This window comes from Anolis sagrei, chromosome 2, assembly GCF_037176765.1.
Source record: "Anolis sagrei isolate rAnoSag1 chromosome 2, rAnoSag1.mat, whole genome shotgun sequence".
Lineage (NCBI taxonomy): Eukaryota > Metazoa > Chordata > Lepidosauria > Squamata > Dactyloidae > Anolis > Anolis sagrei.
In genome coordinates, this window is record NC_090022.1 from 33,571,935 (window position 1) to 33,584,080 (window position 12,146).

A 12,146-nucleotide genomic window follows, 5' to 3' on the forward strand; every position below is an offset into this window, starting at 1 on the left:
TGTGGTCAGTCTGCAACAGAAGTTGACCTTAGATTTTTCCTGGAGAACTTAGAGAAAGTGAAGACATTGGTTTATATTTGCTGTAATTTTTCTTACGAATATTCCTCCCTCCCCCAGTTTTGCACATTTGGTAGTCGACAAATTGGAAGAGGTTACTACGTGTTCGACAGACGATGGAACCATATCCGATGTGCACTTAATGTCATGGTGGACAAGCATCTTAACTCGCAGATGTGGAAGTAAGTACAAACTGAAGAAACTGCAGTGTGTCTCATTGTCAAATTACGTTGCTTACATACTCAAAGAAGAAGAAAATTTGTGTTTTCATTTGGATGTTGGGAAAATGATGAAATATTGTTTGTAAAATATCTGAAATTGGCCATAATTTTTTGGTTCATGTCTGGTGTTACGATTACCTCTAGGAAACCTAGGGAAACATATGGTAAAGCTCTGCTCTAAGTCCCCTTCGGGGTGAGAAGGGCAGCATATAAATCTCGCAAATAAATACATAAAACTGTACAGAGAAGGAGACTTATCAATCCCATTTTGACTAGGATTAGTTGTCTAGATTTTGTTACCTACTGAAGATACAACAGTGTCTTATTCATTTGCACAGTCTAAAACTGGGATGGGTAAATATATCATTTGGACTCAGAAGTATCTGAAATACAGCATAAGCATGGTCACAGTTGTGCTGTATTTTATGCCCTGTGACTCTAGAATTATTTCTTGCCCCTTTCTCTTCAACATGAAAATGATGTCAGCATCCTCCACAAGAGGCTATTAGTGGTAGAAAAGGGCTGATTCCAAAAAGAGGACAGATCTAGTCACGCTTTACCAATTTCATACCTCAGGATTTAGAATGTTTATCAAGGATTTGTCACTCTGGAAAAAACAAAGCATTGATAGGCTAAGTTGATCTGTGAGGGGTTCTTAGTTGGCTCAGAGGCTGCATAGAGAGTATGAATGCATCCAGTGTTCCTCCTTAAGGCCTCTCAGTTAAGATGCTTGACTTCATAACAGTATTGTCTACAAACCATGCCATCTCTTCCCCGTTACTCTCCAGGAAAATTCCTCCAGCAACAAGCAACACTGCATCCGTACGTGCTCCACACCGGACAAGCTCAACGCCTGTGTCGCAGTACGGTGCCAGCACAACAGGTTTCCTCCTACCCACCACAGCTATGTCTCCGCCAGTGCTTGTGTCTCCTTCCTGTTTATCTCTTAGCGGTAAATCAGTACCTTCCCATGGGACTACGCTCAATGCCAACCCTGCTAGTTTTGGTGCAGCAGAACCTGCCTGCAGTATGCAATCAAGACAAGTGTCTACGTCCCCGTCAACACCTCCAGTGCTTTCCTCAGTACCTTCACCTCTGTCCAGCAAACCTCAGAAATTGAAATCCAGCAAGTCTTTTAAGCCTAAGGAACCTTCCGCTAGCAGCGCCAACTGTAACAGTACCAGTAGCAACAGCAGTAGCGGCAGCTCAGGAAAGAAACGTAAAAACAGTTCTGCGCTGCCAGCACCTTCTTCTCATTCCACAGAGTCCTTTAGGAAAAACTGTGTGGTTAACTCTGGAAACTCGGGGGCTTCTTATCACTCGCCTGTGATGTCTTCATCCCACAGTGTTGGCCTCAATTGTATGACTAGTAAAGCTAACTCGGTTAGCCTCAAACATGACCAATCAGGGAGGGGCCCTCCAACTGGGAGCCCTGCAGAATCGATAAAACGAATGAGCGTGATGGTGAACAGCGGTGACTCCACCCTTTCGTTGGGGCCGTTCATCCACCAGTCCAGCGAACTGAGTGTAAACTCGCACAGCGGGTTTTCACATTCACATCCTTCCCTAGATAAATTAATAGGAAAGAAAAGAAAGTGCTCGCCTGGTTCAAGCAGCATAAACAGCAGCAGCAAAGCAAACAAGGTTGCCAAATTGCCACCGGTGAACAACATTCACACAAAACACACTAGTGCAATCCCAGGGACGCAAGGACTGGTGAACAATTCTGTCCTTCATCAGGTATGACATTTTAAGTTAAATCTATATGCAGATGAATTTGCTATTGTTCATCAAACTCATTTTCAAAGGCTGCCTGTATTTGTCTTGGCTGAAAAATCAATTATGGATATCTTTGGTTGTCTGTATCATGAACTGGAGGGACTATTTATTTATTTATTTATTTATTTTTTGCATTTATTGACCGCCCCTCTCAGCCCGAGGGCGACTCGGGGCGGTGCACACCAACAAAGAAGACAGTATACAATGGACTGTGACGATACAAACAAGACAAATACAACATAACATATACTTATACTAAAAATCCGCTTCGTCAAGTCCTGGGGTCATAGCCAAAATTCGTAGTCCTAGTTCATTCCATTGTCATTCGATACACTCAGTTGAAGGCCTGCTCGAAGAGCCATGTTTTTAGGCCCCTACGAAAGGCCATCAAGGAGGGCGCCTGTCTAACTTCAGCAGGGAGGGTGTTCCACAGCCGGGGGGCCACCACCGAGAAGGCCCGCTCCCTCGTCCCCGCCAAACGTGCCTGTGAGGCAGGCGGGACCGAGAGAAGGGCCTCCCCGGATGATCTCAAGGCCCTCGAGGGCTCGTAGGCCGAGATGCGGTCTGCAAGGTATTTTGGGCCGGAACCGTTTAGGGCTTTGTAGGATAACACCAGCACCTTAAATTGGGCCCGGTAGCAGATCGGCAGCCAGTGGAGCTGGGACAGCAGAGGCGTTGTGTGCTCTCTGCGTCCAGCTCCCGTTAACAACATGGCTGCCGCGCGCTGGACTAGCTGGAGCTTCCGGACCGTCTTCAAGGGCAGCCCCACGTAGAGAGCGTTGCAGTAGTCGAGGCGGGATGTGACCAAAGCGTGTACCACCGTGGCCAAGTCAGACTTCCCAAGATACGGGCGCAGCTGGCGCACGAGCCGAAGCTGTGCAAATGCTCCCCTGGTCACCGCTGAAACCTGGGGCTCCAGGCTCAGCGATGAGTCCAGGGTCACACCCAAGCTGCGAACCTGCGCCTTCAAGGGGAGTGCGACCCCGTCCAGCACAGGCTGTAACCCTATACCCTGTTCGGCCTTGCGACTGACCAGGAGTACCTCTGTCTTGTCTGGATTTAATTTCAGTTTGTTCGCCCTCATCCAGACCATTACAGCGGCCAGGCACCGGTTCAGGACTTCGACGGCCTCCTTAGTAGCAGGTGGGAAGGAGTGACAGAGTTGGACGTCATCTGCGTACAGGTGACACCGCACCCCGAAACTCCGGATGATCTCACCCAGCGGCTTCATGTAGATGTTAAACAACAAGGGGGACAGGATGGAACCCTGAGGAACACCACAGGTCAACGGCTGCGGTGTTGAACAGGAGTCCCCCAATAACACCTTCTGAGTACGACCCTCCAGAAATGACCGGAGCCACTGCAGAGCAGTGCCCCCAAGACCCATCTCTGCAAGGCGCCCCAGAAGAATACCGTGGTCGACGGTATCGAAGGCCGCTGAGAGGTCCAGGAGCACCAACAGGGACACACTCCCCCTGTCTAGCTCCCGGCGCAGATCATCCACTAAGGCGACCAAGACCGTCTCGGTACCATGTCCCGGTCTGAAACCAGACTGCGCCGGATCCAGATAATCCGTGTCTCTCAAGAATACCTGGAGTTGTGACTATTTAAGGGTCAAAATTCAACTATTCTTTCACAACATTTCTTCCACAATGATGATTGGTTGCATAAATCATTCTATTCAAACTTTTGCGATTGGGACTGAGTAGGAAATGTCACCTTCCTTCAGGACTTAACAAGATCTCCTGTGATCAATTCTAGAAAGGCAAAGATAGCCAAGTATCTCTGGATATTTGGTTATCACAGCCAGCAACAGATAATGCAGCCCAGCTCAAAAAAAGTCTTAGTGTCTTGGTTTTTAGACCTGTTACTGGAATCATATGAAACACGGATTCAAAAAATAGCATTTGATAGGCTGCATTAGCTCTAGTTTTTAAAATATGGTTATCATGATTTTCTATGGGCCAGCAGATGGTGACTGGTATATGGCATACATTCTGTATCTCAAAAACTAGAACTGATAGAGCGGAACTGATGCCTTTTTGGAATCAGTTGATCATATGCTAATGGGTAACATTCGAGGCACCGAAATATGTATTGGCCAGTGTAATCCATGGGCTCTGAATCAGACATAAGCAGCTTGGAAGAGGTCAGGTGTGTCTCAAAAATCAAATCAGCCATATGTTTTGGTAAATATACTATACATATGAAGTCAGCAACCACATGTAGCCTTGCTTGTAGAAGGCGGAAATGTTGCCCATGGTTAGTTTGACACAGTAAAAAACAAACTGAGCGGAGGATGACATTTGGACCAGTGGTAGGATTTCCAATGGAACAAAGTCATGCTATTGATCAGTTAGCATATTAAGCCTTGGTAACTATGCCTGTGCTTTCTCATGTCTCATAAGAAGAGGTCAAATATGGGTTAATTCTTTTTTTCAACACAGTGTATGTGTGTATATATCTTCATCTGTCAATTTACAGCGACCACATGAATTTCATAGGGTTTTCATAATACTCAGATGTGGTCTGCCTGTTCCTGGTTTTTCTTAGTAGTCTTCCGTTCAAGTACTAACCAGAGAACTGGTGGAATGTGTTGCCCTTGGGCTATTTTCAGGCTTCACTTACAACTCAGAGCTTTTTCTAAAAATATTATTGATGGTAATACAATGGGAATAGTTTTCACTCCCAAACTATCAAGCGATTACATGTATCACTGGATTTGTGAAAGTATATATATTTAGTAATCTAGATTACATCACTGAGTATGGCTTTATCACTTGAATCTCTTCATATTTATTCATTTATCCCTTTCTTTTTTCCCCTTTCCCTCAATTTGTGTAAAAGCCAAAGGCTCGTCCCTAACAGTTGACAGTACCATGATAAAACTGGATTATTTTCACTACAAGCGGAAAAAAAATCTCCATCTGGAAATTCTGGACTCCAAGATGCCTTTTTGAGTTCTCCCAATTTCCCGCGGTCCTCAGGTGTGGAAATCTACTGGACTGTCACCCAATCAAGGAGTTTTCCTGAAGCCATGTCTGTAGCAGCGAAGCTTGGAAATGGACACTGGATTGCTGTTCAGCCACAGGATTGTTCCTATCAGTGTTACCCGTGGTCTGGACCTCTTGCTACAAATCCCTGTCAGATTTTACTTACAGGAATACATCAACTTGCCACTATTTGATCTAGATTGGTTGGGCAAAGCAAAGTTTGGGGAAGAACATTACTGTGGACTTGTTTTTTTCTTTTCTTCTAACGGTGTCGTAGGCATAACTAATTGCCAGGTTGACACCAGTGAAAACCCCTCAAGAAGGGGGCACAATGTGTTAGGCACAATAAAAAGAAGAAGAAGAAGAAAAAGAAGAAGAAGAAGCCCTCAAGAAGGGAATATGGCTTTAGTGTTTTATAGCAATGTTCCTTGATTGGAATGCAAAAATAGCACAATTTAAAAACAAAGTCGACATTTGTCCAGCATTTTGGGATAAAAACAATTTGGGATAAGAAGCTGTCAGGAGTTCTAAAAAACAAACACATGCTCTTTCTTTTTAGTGCATGATGCATTCATCACTCAAAAAGAAAAAGCATGTTTCAATAATGAAATCACATGGTACAGAATAATTTAAGGGCAGCACCCACCAAGCGCAGCTACTTAACAGCCTTTGTTTATTCCTGTGGGGAGACCCTTTACAAGGTCTATGGAAATGAATGGAGGCTGCATCGTGGCATTGTTTGGATGAGGGCTGCGCCTGCTTGATTTTAAACAAAATTGCTTTGATTTTAAAACATATGTTAACCACTTTCAGATCCAGAATGGCGAATGACCTCTAAAACTATTCCCAAAGAAAACGTTTCTTGACCTATACTGTATGCCATAAGCCTTTGTTGTTTGGAGCAGGTGGGTGGGGAAACGAGGAAATGCCAATGGAAGTTGGTTGTACCATCCAACCCTTGGAGCAGGGGAGGAATACAAAACCGAAACACAAACTCACTAAACTGAAACAGATCATCACATCATCCCATTTTTTAAAGTCTGTGTTCAGATTATTCTGATGACTGCATTAAGTGCCAGTTCAAACTCTGAGCTCAGTGTTCAACTGCACCCTTGTGTCACCATCCTGTACACAACAGGGGAGTGTTTTAGACGTGTTATCTAATCCCGGATGCTCATTTAACCTCATGAGGTTTTTTGTTTTTTTTTAAGGGGTGGGATCAAAACTTAGAAGGGCTTTAATATTCTCTTTTGATCTGGTTCTATCCAGCAGTTAGGGACCTTGAAATACAACCTGGAATGTCAAACCTTTTATGTGAAAGGAAAAAAAGTATCAGTCCGAAACCATAGGGTATAATCCATGAGGGGCTTTCCTACTGCAAATATGTATGTACAAAAAAACCCACATTTCCTGTTGACTTAATGGAATGTGTGTTGAATTGTGAGTTCAGACAGCCATTTCTTCCCCAGTGAGCTCTTTCTTGCAAGTGGCAACTTAGCCTGGGAAACACCAACTAGCATTGGGCTTTGTTCAGCATGCTAGACTTCCATGCCTTTTCTGAGTGGCAGCTACAGAGCCCACTGCACCTTGGGATACTTGTCAGATCACCTTCTGTATTTCTTTGATTCTAACATGCACACTAATGTCAGTATCATCAATAACGATAAAAAAGCTTTGCTTCTAAAACAAATTCTTAGAATATCTTTTAGAATTTCTTCAGTATACACAATGGCTTTTTGTTTCAGTGTGGCTTTGTAGTGCAATCTTATTGACAACATTTTGGGATTGAAATGAGCAAAATATAGTACTCAACTGTTTGCATATGTGGTTTCAAAGATACATCCCAAACTACCTAATTGTCACAGAGTAAGCTCCAGTATAATGAAATAATGGTGACTCCACACTTGCAGAGCATGCCACTTTGTTCAACATTGAAATAGTAAGAGCAGGATGGAGCAATAATGATAAAATTTGGAAGTGCAATTTCCACATAAAAACAAACTACAGTTTCGTCTGCAAAGCATGGAAAAATTCTAAGATGCACCTACAATGCTAAGGTGAACCACAACTTTAGAAATGTTTATATAGGGAGGAAACTGTGTCTTAAAATTGAAGAAATACAGTAGTCCTGGTTGCTTTCCATACTTCTTTTAACTGTGTGGCCCGAAAGTGGAGAGCCTGAGGAAGAAAAGGTGTTGTCTGAACTGACCCAACTGGGCTTGTGCAGGAGTAGCTCCCAATGGAACGTGCCTGAAGACTCCTGCCTTAATGGGCCACCAGATCTTGCTGAGATTAGACAATCTGAGCCTATCTCGTTCCCGCAGCCCAGCCTCTCTCCCTCCTACGGTGGCAAATTGCACATCAGGGATTGTAAAGCTGCCAGAAGCAGCAGCCAGAGCTGCTTGGGATTTTTCTTTGCTTTTTTTTTTCACTATTGAGGTTTTTCCAAATCGACGCAAAATTTGCTACTGAATTGCTAGAACACAGTGAAGCAACAAGACTCTATGCAGACAACTCTAAAGCCTTGAAATCACAAAAGATCATGTGTTGTTGTTTTTTTAAGAAAAGGAAAAGAAAATACTTTTGAATGGTGATGATTATGCAAATATTTAAAATGACTGCATGCTGGGGGTGGGGGAGTTTTAAACAACCCCTCAGTTTATCAAGGATCCTGTAAATTAAAAAAAAAACCAATTGTGAATTGGCTTATTTGGGGAGGGGGAGGGTACAACCAAAGTAGTGCATCTGCTCTGCAGAGAGAGAGAAAAATCAATGCAGGCTCCATCCCATGTGTTGGATATTTTCAATCACAAGTGCAATTTGGTTTTGATAGATTTACCTTTGAAGGCCAACAGATTTTTTCATAAGTTGAAACTTGAGTGGCTTTAAGTACTAAAAAAAGTTTGTTTTATAAATATTATATTGCTATGAAAAGATCACAGCAAGTCCCAGGCTTCTTGGGAGAGGAAAAAACATGCAGTATGAAAAGTCTTGTCATTAACCACTGTGTTTAATTGAAATGGGTTGAAGCCTTGGACCCAATTCCCACTGTGAATGTCTGTATTACAAGCCATGTTGACCAAGATGGGAGCTACATACAAACACAGCCATGCTCTTGCACAAATCTGTGGAGGAAGCAGGTATGTAAGAGACATTCCAGGGTGGAATTGTGTCCTATACCTGTCTGCAATGGCTTAGGATTTTAAAAATTGCCATGAAGAGAGCTAGAGGACATCTTAACTTTATGCCTGCCCTCACAGTGTAGACTTGCTTAACTATGATACAAACAATATTCCATTTGGGGAGCTTAAGTAATGAATGGAATCATTGTTTTTGAAGCTTTTAATGTCTGACTGACCACATTCTTACTGTATATATAATTAAGGAAATTTCAAAATTTTAATTTATCTTGCGAGATTTGCAGTGGCTGGGTTGTTTCTTAGAAAGATTTTGGTATTAATTTAAGATACAGTTTTTATAGTCTTTCCAGCTTCTCATGATGACTCCTGCAGTTTTCTTAACCTAAAAGGAAAAAAAATGTTGCAATGATGAACAAAGAATTATATGAAATAATGAAACCCATACTTTTGTATCTTTATTTTGGAATTTCTTGTTCTATTATAAATATTGAAGTATCCCTATTTCAGAAGACATATTTTGTTAATTGATTGTACATATTTAAATATGTATTTTTGCACAGGTCTTTTTTTCTTATATCCAGTTTTTGGTACAATTGAAAAAAATCATCTAGTATTTATTAATTAAAAAGAAAAAAAGCAAATACCCTTTTTATCATTTGAAGTGGTTCACTGCCAAGCCAATAGCTTAACATGCCTATTTGCAGTTTTTAAGGGATGCCTCTGCTTTGGAAAGTGGGGAGGGCTGTGTCCCTTATTTTAATGTCTTGGGAGTTGCTGGATGCAAAGGAAGGCCCAGACGCTGCAGTCCGGAGCCTGCAGGCACCACTTTCCTTCTAAACCAGGCATGGGCAAACTTCAGCCCTCCAGGTGTCTTGGACTTCAACTCCCACAATTCCTAACAGCCTACTAGCTGTTAGAAATTGTGGGAGCTGAAGTCCAAAACGCCTGGAGGGCCTGAGTTTGCCCATGCCTGTTCTAAGCAGTGAGACTGTGTGACATCCGGTTGCAAATTGTTGGCCTGCTCTGTATACACAACATTGCTTACAGTTGCCTGAGTCCCAGAAGACAACATTTGAGTTGTGACACACTGCTTTTTTTTCTTTTTAGCATTTTGTTTGTATGAGTATGTGTGTACATATGTGTGTGTGTGTGCGTGCGTGCCCACATGCGTGCACCTTTGTGTGTCTGAGAGAGAGAGTCTTTACATGGTTTCAGACTAATGGAAAACTGAAAGTGCCTGATTTATATATCTAGATTTTAAGCTTGGACTGTTTTTTAGACAGCTTCTCCTTTAAAGACTTGAATGTTCTGTTAAAAAAAACATAAATTGGAGCTTGCTTTTCCCACCTACATATGACTTTCCAGTAGACAGAGAGGAATAATAAAAAGTGAAGCAAAGCAGTAGACCAGTCTGAAGCAAGTCCCCAGTTCATAAATAATGCCAAAGGTTCTGGAGATATATTCAATTAATAAAATTTGAATAACTGTTCTTCTGTTGTTATCGGCTAGAACTTTAGATACAGAATGTTGACATTATTTTGTATTATGGGAAAAAGATAAGTTACCTCTCAAAGCAATTTGCAAACTACCAACACGGGCCATCAGCAACCTCTGTCTTGTCTAAAAAAACTTCATGGGAAATGAATGGGGAATTCTGCAACGGCACAATTTCCTGTCCATTCAAGTGAGGGTTGAATGGGAGAGGTTCGCAGTACGCTTGTGTTCCTAGTGTGATTCCAACTCATCATCTTCCGGTAAGTTGTCTTCCGGCAAGAGTTACTATTGCCAAGGATTCTTTTGTTTCTGTTTGTCTCTTGGGTAAAATGGGGGAATTGTATGGTGAAGGGGATTTGACTTGAAAAAAAGATTGTTTTGCTTTCCTTCAGCAGAAAACCTGTTATTTTAACTGCTTTGTGCAAAATATCCTACTTTTTATGAAAGGTGATTACTATTATTATTATTTTTAATGAGCACTACATAATGTCAATGAGAATGTAGGCCATGGAAGCTTCTTGCTTTTGGAGTTGAGCCTGGCTCCACAGAGAGGGGTGGGGAAGCAATCTCCTGTGTAAAATGTGTGAATAGTTTGATAATTTGTATACATATTCAAGAGCATCTGCTCAGAGCTGAACTTTTGTGTTGGCTGCTGTATAATACATGAACAAATGTCATGGGGTAGAAAAAAATTACTTTGGATATTTAAAAGAAGAGAAATATATAGTCTATTTGTTTTGTAACAAGTTTCTGTAAATAAAATAATTTATACTATTTATAAGAAAAACGTTGTGCTTTTGCTTCATGACCAGGAAATTAACTTGTTGAATAAACAAGATGTGACTGAAACAAGACAATAAAATCATTAGGGTGTCTTTATGAGGTGCACACTACGTTTCTGCTTCATAATGAAGCCAATGAAGAATGGTTGAAGAGGGGCAAGTTCCGTATTTTTCGGTTTGCAAATCAGTGTGATGTGGAGCAGGTTTGGGTTTCTCCTTAAACACCACTTTTGAGATAAATCCTAGGGGATTTATGAATGGCAAGGATCATAGCAGTTGAATCTCAAGATAGAAGAGGATACCTGTTAAGTGTATATGATAAAAGCATTTAGCCTTCTGCAAGCATCAGAGGCCCCGGTGACACAGTGGGTTAAAGCGCTGAGCTGCTGAGCTTGTTGATCAAAAGGTTGCAGGTTCGAATCCAGGGAGCAGCATGAGCTTCTGCTGTCAGCCCCAGCTTCTGCCAACCTAGCAATTTGAAAACATGCAAATGTGAGTAGATCAATAGGTACCATTCCGGTGGGAAAGTAGCGGTGCTCCTTGCAGTCATGCCAGCCACATGACCTTGGAGGTGTCTATGGACAATGCCGGCTCTTTGGCTTAGAAATGGAGATGAGCACCACACCCGAGTCAGACACGACTGGACCTAATGTCAGGGGAAGACCTTTACCTTTACTAAGCATCAGATTGCCTGTCTTACGTGATTCTCTGCTAAGATATAAGGCAGTTCATGTTATGAAGGTGAATGGATATTCTCCACTTCTCCCTGGATTTTAGAAGGTTTAAGGAGGCGGTTGGCCTCTTGGCAAGACTGGGACTTCAAATGTGGAAGGGATCTGTGTGTCTTGCAGCCAGGAATTGAACACTCCTTTGTCATTCGCACGGTGGGAAACCACAGAGTTATTGATGTAAACGGATCCAAGTTTTGGGAGCCCAGCAAAGTGGGGAAATAATTGTGCACAAGGATCATCCTGTTCACCGTGAAATGAGTATGGTCAGCTCTCTACATTCACTGGGGTAAGGGGCACAGGACCCCTTGGAAAGGAGGTCCTCTCTAAGGTCTTTCAGCATGACTCTATAGTCAACTTCGATTGGAAGTTGACTATAGAATTGTATTGGTGGATCTAGAGAGGTGTTTTCTCTTGAAATCTCTAGGTGACTAGAGGTATGACTAGAGGCAACTGAAAGACTGATGACTTCATCCCACAGGATAAGTAAAGTGTTTGGGATCGTTGGTTTTCCCTTAAGCTTTGCAAAGTCTTTTGAAAATTAAACTGATTATTTTCCTGCCCCATCATACCCTCTTTTCTCCACTGTCTTTAGGATTTATCCATTTGATTTGCCATTACACAGTAGTGTTATTTCCTCCCGTGGTCCCTCCAGGATTTCAATTAAAAAAAAATAACATCCCGGATCGCTAGGAAGTGGTTTTAAATTAACCCTCATCTTTCCCAAAGCCTCTGCATTGGCGATCGTCAGGGAAATGGGCATCTCAGCTCCTCCCCCATAGGGTGTCATTGTTTTATTTACAAGCGAACAACGGGGATTAACATCACACAGGGAAATTGGCCATATTGCCCATTTCTACTCAGGGACTTGCAATTTCTTAAATGTGTAAGAATGCTGCTTTTATTCCATGTGATGATGTCCCTAGCGATTCATAGAACATTTTTAATGAAG

General features: G+C 42.2%; 1 protein-coding gene across 4 annotated transcripts in view; it reads left to right on the top strand.

The window, feature by feature from the left end:
* The window catches only part of ATXN7 (ataxin 7), a 134,978-nt gene extending 127,499 nt beyond the window's left edge, over positions 1-7,479 (top strand). For all 4 annotated transcript variants that reach the window (XM_060766431.2, XM_060766430.2, XM_067463448.1 and 1 more), the window contains 3 exons: positions 118-239; positions 1,067-2,018; positions 4,905-7,479. In XM_060766431.2, coding sequence (XP_060622414.2) covers positions 118-239; positions 1,067-2,018; positions 4,905-4,922 — 1,092 coding nt within the window. In that variant the 3' untranslated portion in view covers positions 4,923-7,479. The remainder of the gene's footprint in view (positions 1-117; positions 240-1,066; positions 2,019-4,904) is intronic.
* The last annotated feature ends 4,667 nt before the right edge of the window (positions 7,480-12,146 follow it).